At 44.4% G+C, this 23,566-nt stretch overlaps 1 protein-coding gene across 1 annotated transcript; it reads right to left on the bottom strand.

Moving 5' to 3' along the window:
- Window positions 1–3,452: 3,452 nt before the first annotated feature.
- On the bottom strand, window positions 3,453–19,626 carry LOC121142067. Its single transcript, XM_040751454.1, has 4 exons — window positions 19,579–19,626; window positions 19,110–19,291; window positions 5,833–5,984; window positions 3,453–4,009 (listed from the first exon to the last, which is right to left on the bottom strand). Exons 1-4 carry the CDS (start codon window positions 19,624–19,626, stop codon window positions 3,627–3,629), a joined length of 765 nt encoding a protein of 254 aa, XP_040607388.1. The 3' UTR covers window positions 3,453–3,626.
- Between the last annotated feature and the right edge of the window lie 3,940 nt (window positions 19,627–23,566).

Raw genomic sequence — 23,566 nt, 5'->3', positions numbered from 1 at the left:
CATACCATGTTTGTCTTTCTGGGTCTGGATTACCTCACTGAAGATGATTTGTTCTAGTCCCATCCATTTGCCTGCAAATTTCATGATGTCATTGTTTTGTTTTGTTTTTTAACAGCTGAGTAATGCACTCTGCCTTTTAAAAGAGAATTTAACATATAGAGATATCAAATCAATGAAACAGTAACGTCTGGAGCAATCGTCACTCCTGGAAGTTTCTTCAACCTGGCCCTTTTAAAAACAATAGCTTTCCTCCTCCATTCTTCCTTTGAATTGAATTGATCTGTAGCAAGCGACACGAGCTACAACCATTGCTGGACCGTTCCTGGTGACAGTTCTGGGCTGAGGGCCAGGGCCACTTGTTCCTGCCTCAAGTCAGCATCCAACTTTGTACAGCTGCATCCAGAATGCGTATTCAGGTATGTGGGATGCACATCAGGGTTCGATACAAGCTGGCTCCACGGAGAGACTCTGGGGTCCCATCTCCTCTGTCAGTCAACGGCCGAGACAACTTTATCCCTGCATGTAGGCTTTTCCTTATTCCTCTTTACATTCCAACAGGCTTCCCTGGCAATGTTCTGAAAAGTTCCTTCCTAGAAAGATCTGGAAGCATCATGGAGTTCTTATGTCCATATAATGACAAACGAGTTCACGGCTGCCACTGGCTTCAGAGAATTTTCAGAGACTCCCAAGATTTTCTGTCTTGCAATCTGGTAGGCTTATGCTATAAGGAAGGCTGCTTCCAGTATGTTCCCTTCATGACTAAGGCATCATTTCCAGGCCATTCCCCTCCTAGGTTAATCTGGACCTCCAACTGGTGATGCTCATCTGGTGGGTGCGTATCAGGGAGATTCTTATTTATCATGATGGTCGTGTGGTGGTTTGAATGAAAATGGCCCCATGGGCCCAGAGGGAGGGGCACTATGAGGAGGTGTGGCCTTGTTGGAGGAAATTTGTCATTGGGGGTGGGCTTTGGGGTTTCAAATGCTCAAAGAAGGCCCAGTGTCTCTTTCTTCCTGCTGCCTATAAATCAAGATGTAGAACTCTCAGCTCCTTCTCCAGCACTATGTCTGCTGGCATTCCACCACGCTTGCCACCATGATGGTTATGCACCAAACTTCTGAAACTGTAAGCCAGCCCCAATTAAATGTTTTTATTATGGTCATGGTGTCCCTTCACAGCAATAGAAACCCTGATTAATACAGAAATCAATACCAGGGACTGGAGTATTACTGTGATAGGCCTGTCCATGCTTTTCTTTGAAGGCACATGGACTTTGGGACTTGGGATTAGAAGAGCAGTTGAATGTTTTAAGTGGACCTTAATGGGCCATACTAGGAACATGGAAGCCAGTAGCACTGGGGTCATTGGAACTGTGGAGGTCTGGCTCAAAATGTTTCAGAGGAGAAGAATATTAGTATATGGCCTAGAGGCTGCTCTTATGTTTTGGCAAAGAATGTGGCTGCTTTCTGCACTTGTCTGAAAAATCTGCCTGAGGTTAAATTGAAGAGTTGTGTATTAACAGCTTTGGCAGAGGAAGTTTCCAGACAGCCTAGTATTTACTGTGTTGCTTGGTTATTAGAGGCCACACACAGATTTATAATGAGAAAGGAAAAATACAAAATGTACAGTTTGAGGAGAAAAGGGACACCAGGCTGTGCAAACAGGCTAACAAATAGCCTGACGCGAAGTGGAATAAAGGGAGTGGTGACCTCAGAGCAAGGCTCCACCTGTAGCGATCAGAGGATACCTGGTGGGGGCTGACTGTCTCAACATTTGAACTCTGAGGCTCACACATGTCATTTGGCCACTCAGCAGCCACCTTCAGCAACCCCAAACACATTTTATATGTTAGTTTTATTTAGTTTTTTTTCCTTTCTGTTCTGGGAAGCCAAGCCAGGATTTTGAACCGAGTTAGACAGGCTCTCTCCCACTAAGCTGTATCCCCAGAACCAAGAAGCAATTTTATCAATGTAAAAACAGGCAAAGATTTATGTGAGTCATTCCACACATACAGCAGCAAATGAATAATATTTTTGTGTACTCAGAAAATGAATTCTTATTTTCCCTATGAGAATTTATCTTGCTTCAAGAATATTTTAGGCCTACTAGCTCTAATAATGTTCTGCAGATTCCTCAAGATTTTCTGCACATATTAATAGTGGACTAGTTCATCTCCTCATGTGTAGGGAGGACAACTAGACTATTACTGCCTATCACTTCTGGCAACTGTCCCCTCTCTGTCCTCTGTGCTGGACAGGCCTCCATTGCTCTATAGAGAAGCGTGCCTCCAAACTGCAGCTTGAGTGGGTTTCCCTCAGTCTGGCTAGTGCAACCTTGTGTATCCAAGTCCCAGAGACACACCGGCTCTGAAATAGATGACATGTACAGCTCACTGCTTGGTGAGTTGTCAACTAGCCTGAAGTATATGACCTTTCCCCAAATCTCATGACTAGGTGGCTAGTGTGTGTGTGTGTGTGTGTGTGTGTGTGTGTGTGTGTGTGTGTGTGTCCCCTTCCTCATCAGAGCCCAAATGAGCTTCCCTACACACTGAAAGGCCCAACTCCACTCAGTGTCTTCTAGACGGTAGGTGGCATCCCACACGCCCAGAATTAGGACCACAGTCAGCCATTTTTGATGGTGTAATGGTGATCTCTACCTTTGTCCATCGGAGGATTGCCAGTGCATCGTGAGCAGTAATACTGCATCCAATCCATTCTCCACAAACAAATGTATAAAATTTCCATGGCTCAACACTTCATCTTTTGTCAGTCACACTCAGAATTGTGGGGAAAGCCTGGCAATTCTTTATGAAAATGATCTGTTTATGGGCTGGAGAAGTGGCTCAGAGGTTAAGGGCACTGGCTGCTCTTCCAGAGATCCTGAGTTAATTCCCAGCCACTACTTGGTGGCCCACAACTGTCTAGAATGATATCTGGTGCCCTCTTCTGGCCTGCAGGCGTACTTGCGGATAGAACACTTTACAATAAATAAATAAATCTCAAAAAGAAAACGATCTGTTTAAGCATGTTGGGTGGGGTGTGACAAAGTGTCACAAGGTTCATTGAGTGTATACGCATGTCTCTGGACTCAGGGTGGGAGAGAATGGTGGACACCATTACAGTTAAGCTGGCTTCCTCCTGCTCTGCGTGCCCCTGATGTTCAGTTTACAGAGCAGAAGCCCAGGGAGAAAGGGAAACCCACATCTGTGACCCCCAGGATGTCCCTAACTGTTAGGGGTGCCACTGAGCACAGGACTGCCCATTCACACTTGTACACTTTGTTTTCCATGCCATTCTCTGCCACATCAGCAGTCTGATTTTCCCTGCTTCCAGGACAGCCTGCAAGGGTCCTCCCTTCATGTCCCACATGTTTGGCTCAAAGCTGCCATCCGCATGCTGACACAAGTGATTGTACTTCCCGGGGCATAGACTTCATGTCCCTGGACCATGCAATTCAAAATGAATAAACACCTTTTTATTAATATTAAAACCTAAATAACAACTCAACATTGAAAACATCAATAAAACAGAATTAAAAGGAATTGAAGGGGATATTTAAGAGAGGAAGAACAGCTTATACATAGAGCTGGTTCTGGATGGAACTCAGCAGGTAATTCTACTATCTGACTATATGTCAACATCAGGCAGAGGGGAGATAGGCTCTGGTGCACCTAACTGCACAACAGCAGGTAGAAATACCTGCCTGGCAGCTGGAACATCTGCAGCCACACCCGGAGGTTTTTGTGTATCAGCTGATGTGGGCAGAGGCTGGTCTAAAGGCAGGAGCTGCACAGGTCCAGCTTCTGGCACAGTTGGTTCCCTAGCTGCTGGGTCCATGAGTTCAGTGTTCTCTTGGGGTTTCAGATCTCCCTGTGGCCCTGCCACAGACGCTGGTCCCAGATCTCCCTGTGGCCCTGCCACAGTAACTGTTCTCAGATGCACTGTCTTTTGCATCCCTGAGGCATCCAGCATTGGGGCTTCTGGAGTTGTTGACCTGATGAGGCCACAATCTAGGACAGAAAGAGATGAACCATTAGTGGAGGTAGCCTGGAACCTTCCAGGATGCAGTGAGCTTCCCAGAGACTGCCTTGCTGGTCACACAAGGCCTGCTTATGTCAGACCATCTCTAGTCCCTTCTCCCCGCAAGCAGACATGTTACCTGACTGGTGTACACCTCTGGTTGGAGGTCAAGGTTTCTGGAGAATTCCCTCATGGAACCCAACGCAGAAGCCATGCCCCCCAGCCTTCTCATCTTCACAGCTAGCAGTGGTATAAGCTTCTGGACATGGATGTGGAGGTTTGGGAAAGGCACGTTGAGCCATAAGTAGACCAACAGCTTGTTAGGGGTGACCCAGACTGGAGACCTCTTAAAATCCTGGGGCACTTTTTGCATTCACAGCGCCAAAAAGAATTGTATGGCACGGCATGGGGGAGCAGGTTGGTGGGAAGTAGAGTCAGAAGCCTGGCCTTGCTGCACCAGCACAGCAGACCTCCCTCAGACGAGGAATGGGTGCCCAGTCCACTTGTTGCTGGAAATAGGGGTGAGGAGTGTGGGGTGATAGAGAGAGGGCTCTGGACACTTTCTGTCCCTTGGAGGACAGACTGGGCAAACTGGGGTGCACTGTGGTGAAGATGGATCCCAGTATGGCCCTTTAGCTTCATCCATCCCTCTGCTCCTCAGAACCAAGGAGACCATTGGGGATCTCTGCTTTTCTCCACCTGTGGGTGAAGTCTCTGGCGCTGTCCTCTATTGGGAATCCCAAGGGGAGGTGACTGGTAATGGCTTAGTCCTGAACCCTAGTCACCCCAAACCTCCCACTGTGCATATCTGGGCTCTTACCTCCTTCCCCGCCCAAAGCCCACTCACGTCTTTATATGTCCATCCTCCACACAGTCAGGCTGGAAAGATCCATGCCTGCGGCATTTCTTGAGGACAGCTAAGGCCATGTATCCCTAACCCACCCAGAGATCTAGAGGGAGCTACTTGAATATGGGGTAGAAATAGAAGCCAGGGAGGGGGTGGGAGTGCGGGGGGCTCTTTGCACTGTTCTGACTTCCAGGCTGAGGGCCTGGGAATGAGCTCATGGCTCTTCATGCAATGGGAGGAACCCAAGCTGCTCCTTTTCAGGTTGTACATGACTTCCTGGGGACTCAGCAGGGATCCTTGTCTGGCTCCATTGGTTCCATATAACCCAGATAGGGTCTAGAACCTTCTTTCCAAATGGGGAAAAGGTTTTGCTCAAGGCATAAGATAGAGTAGTGTCTGACACTTCTTGGGCAAAAGTAAATTTCCCAAACTAGATTCATCTTCCTGCCCTCAGTCTCCTGTCCTGTCACTTTAAAGGGGCAGACAGTAGACAAATGCTTCCAGGGTCCAGTTGCACTACTCCTATGAGAGAACAATCCTCCTAAAACCAAGCAAGGAGGCTCGAGGCCCTGAACTCAGCTGTAGCCACTGACATTTTCATAATGGGGTTCGGCACCTCCCAGGTGGTGGCACCAAGGACAATAATGATGAAAAATTGGTCCCTGGTTTCCACGGCAGTTGCTAAGTGCTTCATCACTTCCTCCCTGTAGTCTGGGCTGTTGTGACCAAACCTGAGGGGCTTAAGGTGGGAGTTCAGGCCCATTTTACCCCGAGGAAGAACCAAGGAAGAAAGCAGGTTTAAATGGGGGAAACTCTGAGAGGCATCATCAACCCATTACCACACACTGAAGAGTGAAAAGTGGGCATAAAGAATGTTCCTCAGTGTTCTCACAGGCACACACACCCAGGCAGGGACTGTAGTGGATCAGGGAGACCAGAAAGGAAACCTTGGCCTGCTTGTGTTACCTTGATTTTCCTTTGGAATAACGGCCAGAGGGTGCCCCCAATGTCTCCTGGTGTTTCTGTGGCCTGAGCCAGAGAAGTATAGAACACTTTTTTCCAGGTGAGTCAGTTGAATCAGTTGAGTCAGTTGAGGCTGCTGAGGATGCTGCTGGCCTCTGGTTACCTAGCAACCAGGAGTCCCTGTTACATCTGGACCACTTTTAAGGAAGTGAGGTCACTTCCTGGGGCCCTCCAGCATAAGTCTTTTTCACATAGGCTTTGCTAAGGGCCGACCAGGGCTGCCAACAACTCTCCCCCTGCCTCTCCATGTGTACAGTGGTACACAGTAGCATCCATATGCTTATTCCACACAGTGGCCTGGGGAGTCTGGCTTCAGCTTTGAGAAGCTAGAAGAGCTTTCCAAACTATTCCCTCTATGCCACAAGCATCAAAGGAAAAAGTAGTTTCTCTTAGGATCTTCCCACTGTCCTGACCTGCTCCCTCTAGATCATTCTAGTTTTGATTTCCTAGTATATCATCGTGTGTATATGATCACAGATTCTCTATACCTGGGAAAACCCATACCCCTGTCACCAGAGGTGAAAGCATAGAGACAGGTGCCCACGTCCTCACACCCACACTCTCACAAGGGCACACAGACCACCCACTTACAGATGCCCAGAAGCATGTCTGTAAAGAAAGGAACATGCTTAGGTGACCTTAGAGATACTTACTTAGGGTGAGGTTAGTGTTGGGGCTAGAGACAGAAGCAAACTGTCTGAGCTCATGTTTAGTCGTGCCTTTCCCTTTGATGACCAGGGTGGGCTCCTCTCCTTTTCTATGCATTCTAGTGTTTATTCCCTTTGGGCTTCCACAGGCAACAGTGTGCCTCTTCTGCATCCCTAGGCGCTGATGTCTGAGTCTGGTTTGCAGGGTTTTAACAACTCTTCCAACATTCGTTAGCCCAGGGAAAAGTATGAACTAACTTTAGGAAAACTTCCAAAGCTACAGAGAAACCTTGTCTCCAAAAACCAAGAAAAAGACTTTGGTAAAAGTTTCTCTATCTTCATTCTTCAATGACCAGTTCAAAATTCTTTCATATTTAAGTTTCAGGCTTGTTGATGGAAAAAGGAGAAATTTTAAAATTCTATGCAAAACCAGAAGGAAGGAAAAAGAATGGACCAAGTTTATGATCCCTAGATTTTTCATAAATACAAAATTTCATAGGTATATATGCTGTAAAGTGTCTAGGAAGTTAAAAGTGACCAATAGAGTTCAAAGGGACTTATGGGGATAGAAGTATGTATGGGAGGGGATATGCTCAATGTATATATATATATGACAACATCTTCATACATTATGTAATCAAGAACAATGATCATATACATAATTAAGAATATGTTCTGTTCTTTAAAATGATCATTTACATAATTGAGAAAACATTTTAGTTCAACAAATCTATCATTACTTTTCATGAATGAGTGCAATTAGGTGTGCAGTACCCATGGGAGTCAGAAGAGGGTGTTGAATTCCCTGGAACTGGGTTATAGGTGGTTGTGAGCTGCCATGTTGGTGCTGGGAATTGAACTTGGGTCCTCTGCAAGAGCAGCCAGTGCTCTTAACTGCTGAACAATCTCTCCAGCCCATTTCTGTTCTCTCTGTGGTCACAGCAGCCCATTGTAGAAACCATGATCAGTGTCCAGCAATTTCTAATTTCTTCTGTACTGTGAAAGTATTATACCAAGAACTGTAGTTTCTTTCTTTCTTTTTTTTTTTTTTTTGGTTTTTACGAGACAGGGTTTCTCTGTATTGTTTTGGAGGCTATCGGTCCAGCCTGGCCTTGAACTCACAGAGATCCTCCACCTGCCTCTGCCTCCCGAGTGCTGGGATTAAAGGCGTGCGCCACCACCTCCCGGCCTCTTTCTTTCTTTCTTAACTCAGCTCTTTGGGAGCCTGCCATCCAGCTCCACAATAAATACACTTATGAATACCCAGCCTTAGCTTGGCTTATTTCTAGCTAGTTTTTCTAACTTAAATTAACCTGATTTTCTTCTTCTACATTTTGCCTCTGGGCCTTTAACTTTCCCTATTCTATATGACTTTCCTCCTTTCTTACTTGGTGGCTGGTTGTGTGGCAGGGTGGCTGGCCCCTGGCATCCCCCTCTCCTTCTCCTTTTCTTGATCCTCCCTCCTCCCTCTTCTCCTATTTATTCTGTCTGCCTGGCAGCCCTGCAGATCCCTCTCCTGCCTGGCTATTGACCATTCAGCTCTTTATTAGATCAATGAGGTGTTTTAGGCTGGCACTGTAACACAGCTTCAAAGAGTTAAACAAATGGAACATAAAAGAATACAATGCACCTTTTCATCATTAAACAAATGTTCTACAGCATAAATGAATGTAACACATCTTAACATAATATTCCACAACAAAGACCCTCAAATATATTAGCAACTTCAGTTGATGGCCACACTTATTTTTAGCTTCAGCTGTGCAATTTTGGTGACAGGTCAGGGTGGGATTGGTGGAGCTGTATCCCAGGATGCAGGCCGGCTGCCCACCAGCTGGGGTCTCAAGGGTCTGAAGTCTTGCTGACTCAGGTCTGCCAGGGGATGCTATGCTGGCTGCCAGTAGGGACATCTGGGGTGACCCAGCAGAAGGCCTCTCAGACCCTGGCCTTAGATGTCACTCAAGCAGCAGGGCAGGGCCAAAAGCCCAATAGTTTCATTAAGGGGAAAAACAGTCCCCTATTGATAGGGGGTAAAAGATTCTAGAAGAAATATTCTTGTCACTTTTAGAACCTGTCTTAGTTTGTATGGGGCACATATTTTTTCATTTTAGATTGAGGGTTGCTAAACAATGCTCCTGAGAAACTCCACAAATTCTCTCTCAGCACCATGGGGAGGAAATATATTATATATTACATACATATGTACATACATACATACATACATACATACATACATACATACATACTGAATGCCTGTGATCCTTTCCTTAAGGATATTGTTCTTCCTCTTCTGGCCACTAGAGGACAGTGGTTCTCCATGGCAACACAAGGAGACCTTCTCTGACCTGTTTGATGGCATCACAGTGACATTTCATATAGGATGGGAATGGGGGTAGCTATTTAGGTGAACTCAACACAACAGGATTGGGCAGGGCTTCACTCCTAACTTGGATGCCCTTGATAGGCTGTTAAGATAAAATCCAATGTTGTAGCTTTGCATTTATTTGATACTCTGCCAAGCGGGTGCCTTTGTCTCTGTGAAAGGTGCTGCCTCCTGCAGAAGCATGAGCCATATCAGGACTGGCAGCTGATTTTCTGGGGCTCTGAGGGTGGTGGGGTAAGTGATGGAAGTTATTCAAAGGCAGATTTCCAGATAGCTTTAGCTTTACCAAGGAATGCTGAGGCTTGTCCTGTGTGCAAGGAGAACCAAGTCCTTCGTACATTCTGGGTGGCCCTGCATGACAGCCCCTTCCCAACCTGTTCACATGGAGACCATGTTCACTTAAAGTGTGGGTGTGAGGAGGTTCTGAGAGGTCAGGCAGCAGCAGGCAAGACTAACACCATTTTAGGCGGGACACCATCTTGAGAAGTTGCTGACTGGACCCTGCACCCAGTTCCTGGAAAAACCACAAACAGCTAAAAGTTGCTCCAGGGCCCCCACATCCTACTGAATCAGCCTGACACTGAGGAAACAGACATCTTATCATAGTCACCAGATGTCCCAATAGGTCTCCAGATGCTCTAATGGAAATTTCCAAATACTTAACTCCAGGGCCAATCTGACCAGGAAGCATCCCCTCTGAACTGACCAGAAAATGCCAAGGCTTGTACTCCCCTAGCCTACTGTTTTCCCCTTTATGAGTTCACTCCCCTGCTGGCTCGGGGTTGTCCCTCTCGCCTGCTACATCTGAGTGCTGCTGGAGGGCCTGAACTCAATAAACTCCTGTATGGTTGAATTGGTACCTGGCTCTGTGGTGGTCATGTTTTGGGGGTCCTACATTCTGGGCATAACAGTTGGAGTTTTAGGCCTGGAGCAGCATCAGTGGAAGGCCTGAATCCCAGCCCAGAAGCAGCAACAGGGGGAGGCCCGAGCTTCAGGCCTGGAGCAGAATCAGTGGAGCCATGAGCCTCAGATCCAGGGCAGTGTTAGAGGGAGGCCCCAGCCTCAGGCCCAGGAGTGAGGAGAGATTGCTGGGTGAGACAACAGCAGCAGTAGCTTCCAGAAACTATCACAAAAAGTTCTTCTGGGAAAGAGTACCTGTGTCCCAGCCAACATCCTCTGCCATTTCAGGGTTGAAGGGACCCCACTACTACACTAACACTGGACCCTCAGCCCCATCCACACCTTTAACGGGAGGAGTGTCCTCTGGAGCTGTAGCTCCATCTGTATCTGAAGGAGCCACCACCTGAGCATTGGGCCAACTTCCACCAAGAGGAGCATTCACCAGAGGCTCTGCTCTGCTTGTGCCTGAAGGAGCAGTCAATGGAGCCAAGTCCCCAACTATACTAATTGGAGAAAGAGAGACCCCCCTGAAGCACCAGCTCCACCTATACCTAGTAGAGAAAGAGATGCAGAGACGACAAGAACACACTCAACAATATAAAGAGCAACACGGCACCACTAGAAACTACTCGTGCTACAACAGCAAGGCCTGAGCATCCCAACACAGATGAAGTAGAAGAAGACCACCTAAAAATAATTCTATGAGGATGATTGAGGCCCTTAAAGAGGAAATGAAAAATTCCCTTAAAGAAATGGAGGAAAAGACAACAACAAATCCCTTAAAGAAAACAAAGAAAAAGCAATCAAACAAGCGAAGGAAATGATTCAATTCTGAAATAGAGGCAATAAAGAAAACATGAACTGAGGGAACTCAGGAAGTGGAAAATCTGGGTAAATGATCAGGAACCACAAATGCAAACATAAACAACAGAATACAAGAGATAGAAGACAGAATTTCAGGTGTTGAAGATACAATAGAGGAAATAGATTCACTGGTAAAAGAAAAATTTAAGTTCAACAAATCCTTAACATAAAACATGCAGGAAATCTGGGACACCATCAAAAGACCAAACCTAAAAATAATAGATATAGAAGAAGGAGAAGTCCAACTCAAAGGCACAGAAAATATATTCAAAAAATCATAGAAGATAACTTCCCCAACATATAGAAGGACAAGCCTGTGAAAATACAAGAGGCTTAAAGTACATCAAATAGACTGGATCCCCCCCAAAAAAGTCCCATTACCACATAACAATAAAAAACCTTTACAGAATAAAGAAAGAATATTAAGAGCTGCAAAGGAGAAAGGCCAGGTAACATATAAAGGCAGATCTATCAGAATTACACTTGACTTCTCAACAATGAAAACCAGAAGGACCTAGTCATATGTTATGCAGACACTAAGGGATCACGGATGCCAGCTACTTTACCTAGCAAAGCTTTCAATAACCATAGATGGAGAAAACACGGTATTCAGTGATAAAACCAAATTTAAACAATATCTATCCACAAATCCAGCCTACAGAAAGTACTAGAAGGAAAATGCCAACCCAAGGAAGTCAGCTGCATCCACAAGAACACAGGCAATAGATGAGCTTACAGCAGTAAATCCCAAAGAAGGGAATTAAATATACAATGCCATCACCAACAAGAAAAACAAAAGTAGCAGGAACTAGAAATCACTGGTCATTAATATCTATTAACATAAATGGTTTCAGTTCACCTATAAAGAGACACAGGCTGCCGGGCAGTGATGGCACAGGCCTTTAATCCCAACACTCGGGAGGCAGAGGTAGGTGAATCTTTGTGAGTTTGAGACCAAGCCTGGTCTACCGAGCTAGTTCCAGGACAGTCTCCAAAACAATACAGAGAAACCCTGTCTTGAAAAAACCAAAAAAAAAAAAAAAGACACAAGCTAACAGATTGGATATGAAAACACAATCCATCCTTCTGCTGCATACAAGAAACACACCTCAACCCCACAGAGAGACATTACTTCAGAATAAAGGGTTGGGAAAAATTTTTCCAATCAGGTGGATCTAAGAAATAAGCTGGTGTAGCTATCCTAATATCTAACAAAATAGACTTCAAACTAAAATCAGTCAAAAAAGATACAGAAGGGCATTTCATATTCATACCAGGAAGAACCCATCAAGAAGAAATCTCAATTCTGAACATCTATGTCCCTAACAAAAGCTACAAAGGAGAAAGACATTTGTAAAAAAAAATCACTAAAGCTTAAATCACAAATTACAAATCAAGCCCCACACACTAATAGTGGGAGATTTCAACACCCCACTGGACAGGTCTGCCAGACAGAAGCTTAACAGAGAAATAAGGGAACTAACAGATGTTATGACTCAAATGGACTTAACAGACATTTATAGAAGATTCCACCCAAACACAAAAGAATATACCTTCTCAGATTCTCATGGAACCTTCTAAAAAATAGACCACATACTTGGTAACAAAGCAAACCTCAAAAAAATGGGAGAATCCTCTGTATCCTGTCGGACAACCAGAGCTGAAAGGGAGAATTCAATAGCAACATTAATTTGAGAAAGCCCACAAACACATGGGAACTGAACAATGATAAACTGAACCAAAGAAGAAATAAAGAAATTAAAGACTTCCTAAAACTGAATGAAAATGATTGCACAACATAACCAAACTTATGGGACACAGTGAAAGCAGTGCTTAGAGGGAAGTTCACAGCACTAAGCGCCCACATGAATAAACTGGAAAAATTGCACACTAGTGAATTAACAGAACAACTGGAAGCACTAGACAAAAAATAAACAAACTCACCTAGAAGGAATAGACGGCAAGAAATAGTAAAATTGAGGGCTGAAATCAATAAGATAGAAACAAAGAAAACAATACAAAGAATCAATGAGACAAAGAGTTGGTTCTTTGAGAAATTCAGCAAAACAGACAAACCTTAATCCAAAATAACCAAAAGACAGAGAATATCTAAAATAACAAAATCAGAAATGAAAAGGGGGACATTACAGCAAACACTGAGGAAATCCAGAGACTCATCAAGTCATACTTCAAAAACCTGTACTCCACAAAATTGGAAAACTTTAAGGAGGTAGACAATTTTCTAGATAAGTACCACATACCAAAATCAAATCGAGAACAGATAAACAGCTTAAATATACTATAACTCCTAAGGAAATAGAAACAGTTATCAATTGCCTCCCAATGGGAAAAAAACTCAGGCCCATATGGTTTCAGTGCAGAACTCTACCAGATGTTCAAAATCAATACTCCTCAAATTATTCCATTCTGGGTCCTCTGGCAGTCAGGCCTGTGGGGAAGGTCTGGTCCAGCCAGTCACTCCCCGGGGCTGAGCAGGATGGTGAGTGTTGATGACCCGGATCCCCTCCTAGTCGCCAGAGAGAACCACACTGAGTCCTGGAGTCCTGTCAAAGCAGAGTCTCGCTTTATTATAACAGGCATGGGCTTATATAGAGTTAAGAAAGTGAGTGGGGACCTCTGGATAGGTGAGGTGTAAGGGCCAATAATATTCCACCATGTTAGCGGAAGCTGGGCAGAGGCAGTTTTCCTGAGTCACTGCCTCTGCCCAGCAGTGGAAGTGATAGCTCAGAGACAGGTCTCCAAACTCTAGCCAGGCTCAGGAAATTCCAGTGGGCCTTGTGTCCAGGCCTTTCTAGGCCCAACAATTCCACACAATAAAAACAGAAGGAACATTGCCAAACTCTTTTTATGAGGCTACAGTTACTCTGATATCCAAACCATATAAAGACATATCTAAGAAAGAGAATTACAGTCCTATTTCCCTTGTGAACATAGGTGTAAAAATAATCAATAATATACTGACAAACCTAATCCAAGAACACATCAGAAAAATCAACCACCATGACCAAGTAGGATTCATCCCAGAGAAGCAGGGATGGTTCAACATATGAAAAATCCATCAATGTAATACACTATACAAACAAACTGAAAGAAAAAAACCCACATGATAATCTCATTAGATGCTGAAAAAGCCTTCGACAAAATTCAACAACCCTTCATGATAAAGGTCTTGGAAAGAATAGGGATATAAGGAACATACCTAAACATAATAAAGGTAATATACAGTAATCCAACAGCCAACATCAAACTAAATGGAGAGAAAGCAATACCACTGAAATCAGGAACAAGTCAAGGCTGTTCACTCTATACATATCTATTCAACATAGTACTCAAAGTTCTAGCTATCACATTAGGCAACAAAAGGAGATCAAGTGTATACAAATTGGAAAAGAAATCAAGCTTGCTATTTGCTAGTGATATGACAGTTTACAGAAGTGATTTCAAAAATTCTACCAGAGAACTCCTACAACTGATAAATACCTTCAGGAGTGTAGCAAGATACAAGATTAACTCAAAAAAATCAGTAGCCCTCCTATACACAGATGATAAATGGGATGAAAAAGAAATCAGAGAAACATCACTCTGCAAATAGCCACAAATAAAGTAAAATATCTAGGGGTAACTCTAACCAAACAACTGAAAGACCTGTATGACAAGAACTTCAAGTCTTTTAGAAAGAAATTAAAGAAGATATAAAAAAATGGAAAGATCATCCATGCTCCCGGATAGGTAAGATCAACAGAGTGAAAATGGCAATCCTGCCTAAAGTAATCTACAGATTCAGTGAAATCCCCATCAAAATACCAACACAATTATTCACAGACATTGAAAGAACAATACTCAACTTCATATGGAAAAACAAAAACCCAGGATAGCCAAAACAATACTGTACAATAAAGGATCATCTTGGGGTATCACCATCCCTAACTTAAAGCTCTACTATAGAGCTATAGTAATGAAAACGGTTGGTATTGGCATAAAAACAGACAGGTAGACTAATGGAATCTAATTGAAGACCCCAATATCAACTCACACAGCTATGAACACCTAATTTTTGACAAAGAAGCTAAAAATATAAACTGGGAAAAAGAAAACATATTCAACAAATGGTGCTGTTATAACTGTCTGTCAACATGTAGAAGAATGCAAATCTATAGATGCATATCTATCCGATGCACAAAACTCAAATCAAAATGGATCAAATACTATATAAAACTATCCACACTAAACCTCATAGAAGAGAAAGTGAGAAATACACTTGAACACATAGGCACAGGAGACCACTTCCTAAATAAAATACCAATAGCACAGACACTGAAAGCAACAATTAATAAGTGGGACCTCCTGAAACTGAGAAGCTTTTGTAAAGCAAAGAACATGGTCAACAAGATAAAACAGCACCCTAAAGAATAGGAAAATGTCTTCACCAACACCACATATGACAGAGGGCTGATCTCCAGAATACACAAAAAACTCAAGAAACTAGATATAAAACTACCAAATAATCCAATTTTAAAAATGGGCACAGATCTAAACAGAATTCTCAACAGAACAATCTCAAATGGCAGAAAGGCACTTAAGGATATGCTCAACATACTTAGTCATCAGGGAAATGCAAATCAAAACTACTCTGAGATTCCATCTTACACTGATCAGAATGACTAAGATCAAAAACACCAATGACAGCTTATGCTGGAGAGAATGTGGAGAAAGGGGAACACTCCTCCATTGATGGTGGGAGTGCAAACTTGTACAGCCACTGTGGAAATCAGTATGGTGATTTCTCAGAAAATTAGGGATCAACCTACCTCAAGACCCTGCAATACCACTGTTGGGCATATACCCAAAGGAGGCACATTCACACCACAAGGACATTTGCTCAACTGTGTTCATATCAACATTATTCATAATAGCCAGAAGTTAGAAACAACATAGATGCCCCTAAACTGAAGACTAGATAAAGAAAATGTGGTATATTTACACAATGGAAAACTAAAATTTGCAGACAAATAGACAGAACTAGAAAATAACATTTGAGTGAGGTAACCCAAAACCAGAAAGACAAATATAGTATGGACTCAATAAAATACTGACAAACCTAATCCAAGAATCATAAAGCAAAATATACCCAATCTGCAATTCACAACCCTAGAGAAGCTAGAACCCTCTTCCAGATGCAAAAATCCACAACTAACCAATGGGCCAACCTCCTGGAGTACAATTGAAGTGAGGGAGGAGTGATAATATGAGCAAAGGAGTCAAGACCATGATGGGGAAACCCACAGAATCAGCTGGCCTGAGCTAGTGAGAGATCACTGACTCCAGTCTGACAAATGGGGAACCTGCATAACACTAAAACCAGACTCCCTTAATATAGGTGACAATGGTGTGGCTGGGACAATAAATGAGGCCACTGGCAGTGGGTCCAAGACCTAACTGTAATGCACAAACTGACTTAGTGGAGCCCTTTCTAAATGGATATTTTTCCCAGCCTAGACACAGGACTGTGGGGGTGGGGACATGCCTTGGTCTTGCCTCAACAAGATGATGGGACAGACTTGGTAGACTTCAAGTGGAGGACTTACCCTCTCTGGTGGGCAGGTGGGAGATGAAAAGGCAGGGGGTGGAGTGTGAGGAGAGGAGGGAAGGGGACTAGTTTTGGAATGTAAAAAATAAAAAAGGGTAGGTCTGAGACTTTAGCCCCCATCCTGGTCTGATTGCTCAGCTTTTGCCTAGATAACCCAGAGGGGGCTGTTGTGCATCTCAGAGGTACTGTTGGGGCCTTCTTGGCATATTACTCCACCAGCCAGACCCCGCACTTGTCTCCCAGCTCCTCAGACATCCACCTGAGGGCTATTCATGATTGCTCACAGGCAGGGATGCTCCAGTAGATTGTTAAGGTCAGAGCCTGGGCCCTGGCACCTCTAACATCCTATACTTTGACCACCTATTCTCCACAGGCCTGGAAGACAACAGTGAAGAGCAGGGGAAGACTGGGCATGGTGGTACACGCCTTTTTTTCCAGCTTTAATATGGAGAGTCAGGTGGATATTCGTGAGTTTAAAGGCCAGCCTGGCCTATCTACACAGTGGGTTTCCAGAAAGCCAGATACATGGAGAGACCCTGTTTCATAAACAAAACAAGCAAAAGAGCACAGAGAAAGAGATTTAGTTTAAGTAGCCACACTGGGAAGAGGAGCTAATAATGAGGTCCAGTGACACCCCACTCCAAATTTAGGGTCCTCGCCTGAGAGTTATTTTCATATGAAGCAAGAAGTATGCAAAACTAAGCAATCCTGATTAAGGTGTGGTCGTGTCCACCACTGCCATCAGTCCCTCTGCTCCAGTGTCCCCTGCAAGGTGATATGACAAGTGAGCAGAAGTCTTTGAATCCTAAAGGAAGCCAAGTTTTCCCAAAGTGCAGCAGCAGGCTTCAGTCTTTTCCCTTTGCCTGCATGAAATTCCTGGAGGGGTTGCAATTATTGCTAGGGTGCATTGACTCTATCACCTTGTGTCCAATCAGGGAGGCACAGTGTCTCTTTGGAGGACCTTCACTGTTTCCAGGACAGTTAAATTGTCCCTGCCTTCCTTTACACTACTGATAGTTGAGGTGAAAAGTCTTTTATCTAAATCAAATAACGTAAACAGAACGCAAGCAGGAACATTGGAGGCTATGCCAGGCAACCACGCACAATAATCATTTCTCCATACTCCCTTGTTTTAGCTGTTCATGAAAGGACTGGCACTAGTGACTCCATTGTTGGTGCTGTGGTCACAGGATCTAGCCATGGAGCACAGGCTGACTTCAGCAACCTTAGTATTCTCTGCCCAGCTTCTCAAGCACTGACTTACGTCTGCGCTGGTCTGTTTTGTCAATTGATACAGCCAGGGTCATCTGCGACCAGGGAACCTCAGCTGAGAAAGCATCTCCCTCAGGTTGTCCTTTAGGCAAGTGTGTGGTTCATCTTCTTGATGAACGGTTGATACTGTAGGGCCCGGCTCACTGTAGCAGGTGCCAACCCTGGGCATGTGGTCTTGGTTGACATAAGATGAGGCTTGATCTGTTTGTTGGGGCCTGGCAATGGGATCAGGACTTACCCTGGGAGCATGAGCTGGCTTTTTGGAACCCATTACCTATGTCAGGATACCTGGCCCAGCTTAGACTCATAGGGGAGGGGCTTGGTCCTTCCTCAGCTTGGTATCCCAGACTTTGCTGACTACTGAGGGAGGCCTTATATCCTGTGAGGTGTGGATGAGGGGTGGGATAGGGTGAAGGTGGGAGGGGAGGAAGGGAAGAAGGGGAAGCTGAGGTTGGTTCGTAAAATGAAAAAAAGTTTAAATAAAAAATAAAATAAAGAAAATTTAAAATTAAAAACGTAGAAATTTAAAAGAAAAGAAGCTGAACACACCATGTAGAGGAAGCTAGAAGGCAGTGTTCTCTCATGGCTGCTGCTTTGGTTCCTGCCGGGAGTTCTTGCCCTGACTTCCCTCAGGATGGATAGCAATGGGGAAATGGAAGTCAAATATGGTATTTCCGACCCAGGCTGGTTTTGGTCAGCATTTTATCACAGCGATAGAAACCTAATGAAGATGGCAGGCAAAGGTTACTCTGCCCATAAAGATTCCTTTTAAATCAGTCAAGTCATCCCTCATCTTTTAGCAATATTCCGAGTAGACATGACTGATCTACCATCCTGTTTGATCTTGTCCACCTGTCACCACTGAGGAGATCCATTTCATCTGGTCTGAACATGTGATGGGGAAGAAAGTTTCAGATGTCAAGGAGCCAGGACCACTAAAACTCTCCAGCTAGGTGTTAGCAGCTCAGAGCTGCCATCCACTGGTGAGACATGAGTAGATTGTACCACATGGGGAATAGACATGAAGTCACTGAACCATATAATTTAAAATGAGTAAACAATAAACTTTTATTAATACTAAAGCATAAATATCAACCCAACAATAACATAATTAAACAAAATTAAAGGCAATATTAACAATAAAACAAGAATTAAATGAAATTACAGGTGATAACAATGTAAACAATGAAAATTGTTTGAGCTCACAGCAATTCAAGGATCTTCATGCGATGGGCGGAACCTAAGCTCCTCCCTGCTAGGTTTCTCGGTACACCCCAGGTACTCATATCTGGCTCCATTCATCCCATCACCTAAATAGTGTTTAGAACTTTTGATCCAAATTGGGGAGAGTGAGTGACACAATCTAGGGTTGTCTCCTCCATCCCATTTCTGGCTATGTCACTTTGAAGGGCCAGTAACCAGGACCAATGATGCCAGGGTACAATCATCCTTGTCCTACGAGAGCATACAATCCCAGAGGAGAGAAGAGCCATCCTGAAACCAGAGCAGGAGGCTTGAGAGCCTGAACTTGTGTGTAACCACTCACATTTCCATTATCAGGTCCAGCACCTTCCAGGTGATGGCAAACTTTTGGTAGTCAGCCAAAAATATGTATATCTCAATGATGTCCTCATTCTTAATTGCAGTTGGAATATAAGATATGAATTTTTCCAGGTAGTCTGGGGTGGTAGGATTGAACCTGGGGGACTTATGCCACTTCCTTTTATTCTGAGGAAAGATCAAGGAAGGAAAGAGGGTTTAAAATAAAAATTCAGAGACATCACCAACCCATTACCATACACTGAAGTGAAAAGCAGACATAAAGAATGTTCCCCAGGGTTCTCCCAGGAACACGCACCCCATCAGGGACTGTGGTGGATCAGGGGACCCATAAAGGTTTCCTGCTATATGCTGGCCTGTGTCACCTTGGTTTCTCTGTGAGAAAATGGCCATAGGTTTTGGATCATTGGGCATACCCAAAGTCTCCAAAGGTGACCAAGACCACAACTCTAGGCTCGTTGGTAGCCTAAGCCATCATCAGAAGTCTGGAAACAGCAGAACATCCCAAATGCTCAAGCACCTTCAAAGAAATGAGTCAGTTGAGGCTGCTGCCAACCTGCAGTTACCTAGTAACCAGGAGTCCCTGTTACATCTGGACAACAGTAAGGAAGTGAGGTCACTTCCTGGGGCCCTCCAGCATAAGTCTCTTTCACATAGGCTTTGCTAAGGGCCGACCAGGGCTGCCAACAACTCTCCCCCTGCCTCTCCATGTGTACAGTGGTACACAGTAGTATCCATATGCTTATTCCACACAGTGGCCTGGGGAGTCTGGCTTCAGCTTTGAGAAGCTAGAAGAGCTTTCCAAACTATCCCCTCTATACCTCAAGCATCAAAGGAAAAAGTAGTTTCTCTTAGGATCTTCCCACTGTCCTGACCTGCTCCTTGTAGATCATTCTAGTGTTGATTTCCTATTATATCATTGTGTATATATGATCACAGATACCCTATACCTGGGAAATCCCTGTCACCAGGGGTGAAGGTACAAATAGAGACAGGTGCCCATGTCCTCACACCCACACTCCCAGAAGGGCACACAGACCACCCACTTACAGATGCCCAGGAATATGTCAGTACAGAAAGGACCATGCTTAGGTGGCCTTAGGGATACTTACAGTGAGGTTAGTGTTGGGGTAAGAGACAGAAAAAAACTGTCTGAGCTCATGTTTAGTCGTGCCTTTCACTTTGATGACCAGGGTGGGCTCCTCTCCTTTTCTATGCATTCTAGTGTTTATTCCCTTCGGGCTTCCACAGGCAACAGTGTGCCTCTTCTGCATCCCCAGACTGAGGTCTGTTTTGCAAGGTGTTCCATACTGCTCACAGCATCCCTTCCCCCGAGGAAAAAGCACACATTAACATGAAGACTTTGTAAGTTTCCTTATCTGCTTTCGTTGATGACTAGTTCAAAATTCATGCATGTCCAAGTCTCAGGCTTGTTGAAGGAAAAACAAGAAGCTTAAAAATTCAGTGTAGAGATGTGGATGGCCTTTGCTGAAACCTAGGGTTATGGTGACATCAGGGCCTGAGCTGCCAAGGGTCATGTCTGTGTCTGTAACCCTACCAAATCCAGGTTCTTTGTTGATGTCCATTGCCCCTGTTCCAACCAAAGGCCATGAGGATGCCTGAGGTGTGTGTTGACACCTGAGGCTATGTTTGTTTCTAAAGCCATACTGATCTAAGTAACCTGTGCTGCAACCTAGGTTCATGGTGACATCTGGGCCCAAGCTGCTAAGGGCCATGTCTGGTTCTGTGGTCATGCTACAACTGTAGTCTGTGTTGATGTCTGTGGCCTGTTTTACCACAGGGGGGCATGTGAATCATGTGTGTTGAAATCCAAGTGCCATGCTGAGAGGACCCTGCCTTTTGCTGGCCTTAGGAGATCTGCCCCTACCCTTCACTGGCTGCTGCAGCAGAAGTGCTGGCCTTGACCCTCAAAGAAAGCTGTCCCCACCCTTCACTGACCCTGAGAGAACTGGCCCTGATGACCCAACCCTGGGAGAGCTGGCTTCATATTCAGGAGATGATGGGGGATGCCTTCCTGTATGCTGTGAATGTATGTTTCTCTTATCGTTTGATGAATAAAGCCATTTCTGCCAATGGACAGGCAGGATTTAGCTAGATGGGAAATCCAAACAGGGATAGAAAAAGGTAGTAGACAGAGTCAAAGAGATGCCATGTAGCTGCTGAGGAAGCAAGAGACCTGGGCATCACTGGTAAGCCAAGACCATGTGGAGATACACAGATTAATAGAAATGGGTTAATAATTAAGAGACAGCTAGTTAATAAGAAGCCTGAGCCATCGACCATTCAGTTTATAATTAATATAAGCCTCTGTGTGTTTGTTTGGAACTAAATGGCTGTGTAACCGGGTAGGGCAGAAACTTCCATCTACAAGGAGAACTGACCCTCACATCTCACCACAGGCATGGGACAACTGACCCAAATGGTGTGGGGTTCATGAGAGCTGACCCTGGCCCTCATTTATGGAGGAAGTCCTATCCGAGGCCTGGCTTCACCAACTGAGCTACCACCCTGGCCCACATCCAGTACTCTGAGTTGGACCAGCCCAACATCTACCCCATCTATGACCTGCTGGAGTGCAGGAAGGGACTGGTTCTGTGAACCAGAGCTGCAGGGTCTCCATGACTCAAGGCAACAAGCAGGAGATCCAAGAGGACTTCTGGTGAGGGACCAGCATTAATGGTGTACCTGGAACCATCCCAACAACTCATTACCATTGCCATTTGCATGTAAAGCTGTTTGGAAAAAGGGTCTACTGCGTGATACACTACAGCTCCCAATGCCACTAAGACAAATGATGAGGTGATGGAGAGGCGGGAAAGATTGAGAAATGATGTTCTTTTTTTAATATTCATATTTTTATTTTTAAATAAAATTTTCTTTTGCAGGGAGGGACAGTTGAAAGGTGAATGGAAGATATGGAGGGTCTGGGAAATGAGAGGAACTAGGGTGCATGAGGTGAAATTCCCAAAGAATCAATAGAAATATTATGTTTAAAAAATTCAATGCAAATTACACATTGGTACATGATTATAATCCTAGCACTTGGAAGGCGGAGGCAGATAGATCTTTAAGTTCAAGGCCAACTTGGTCTACAGAGCCAGTTCCAGGACAGTCAAGACTGTACACAGAGATGCCCTGTGTCAAAAACCAAACCAAAAAAAAGTCTATGCAGAAACAGACAAAGAAGGAAGTGAGTTTCTGGTTCCAAGATTTATAAAATATATAAATTCATATTGATATATATGGCATGAAACTCTCTGGGAATTAAAGTGACCAGTGGGGTTTGAAGGGACTTAGGGGGATAGATGTATGTATGGGAAGGGATATGCTCAATGTATTTTATGACAATGTTTACATTATATAATTAGGAACAAGTATCATTTAGATAATTAAGAAAATGTTTTCGTTCTTAAAAATTATCTTATTATTTTTTTGTGTACCAGTGTATGTGTGTCTATGCACTAGATGTATGCAGTACTGTGGAAACCAGAAAAGGGTGTTGGATCTCCTGGAATCCAGGTTATAGGTGGTTGTGAGCTGCCATGTCAGTGTTGGGAATTGAACCTGAGTCCTCTGCAAGAACAGCCAGTGCTCTTAACCACTGAGCGTTCTCTCCAGCCCAATTTTGTTCTCTTTGTGGTCAAAGAGTAGCCCACTGTAGAAACCTTGATCAGTGTTCAGTGCTACCCAGTAAAAATTTCCAGCTGGGTTATTTTACACAACTTGGTTGTATCATTCATTTCTATCCTATTAATTAAATTACTATACAACGAACATCAAATGTTAACAGCCTCAGTTGATGGCCACACTTATTTAGGCTACAGCTGTGTAATTTTGGTGACAGGTTGATGCAGGGATAAGTGAGGCTGTATCCCAGGATGCAGGCTGGCTGCCCACCAGCTGGGGTCTCAAGGGTCCATGTCTTGCTGACTCAGGTCTGCCAAGGGATGCTATGCTGGCTGCCAGCCAGGACAGCTGGGGTCTGGCTTCCCCCACAGCACACTGGTGGTAACCCAGCAGAAGGCCTCTCAGACCCTGGCCTTAGATGTCAGACAAGCAGCAGGACAGTGCCAAAAGCCCAATAGATAGCTGGGAGGTGGTGGCACACTCCTTTAAACGCAGCACTTGAGAGGCAGGGGCAAGTGGATCTCTGAGTTCAAGACCAGCCTGGTCTATAAAGTGAGTTCCAGGACAGCTAGGACTGTTACATAGAGACACCCTGTCTCGGGGGTGGGGTGGGGGGAGCACTATAGCTTCAATAGAGGGAAACGTGGCCCACTTGTTCATAAAGAGTAGAAGAGTCTACAAGGAATACTTCTCACCAGTTTTGGAAAACTCCAGCCTGCTTTGGATATACTTCTAGGGCCTGAGTTGCTATGTTTGGGGTACATATGCCTGGGCCCTGGCAGCCCTAACACCTTT

This window comes from Mesocricetus auratus, unplaced genomic scaffold (genome assembly GCF_017639785.1).
Source record: "Mesocricetus auratus isolate SY011 unplaced genomic scaffold, BCM_Maur_2.0 Super-Scaffold_100008, whole genome shotgun sequence".
Taxonomy (NCBI): Eukaryota; Metazoa; Chordata; class Mammalia; order Rodentia; family Cricetidae; genus Mesocricetus; species Mesocricetus auratus.
The sequence above is the reverse complement of the archived record's forward strand: the minus strand, read 5'-3'. Positions and strand labels throughout refer to the sequence as shown.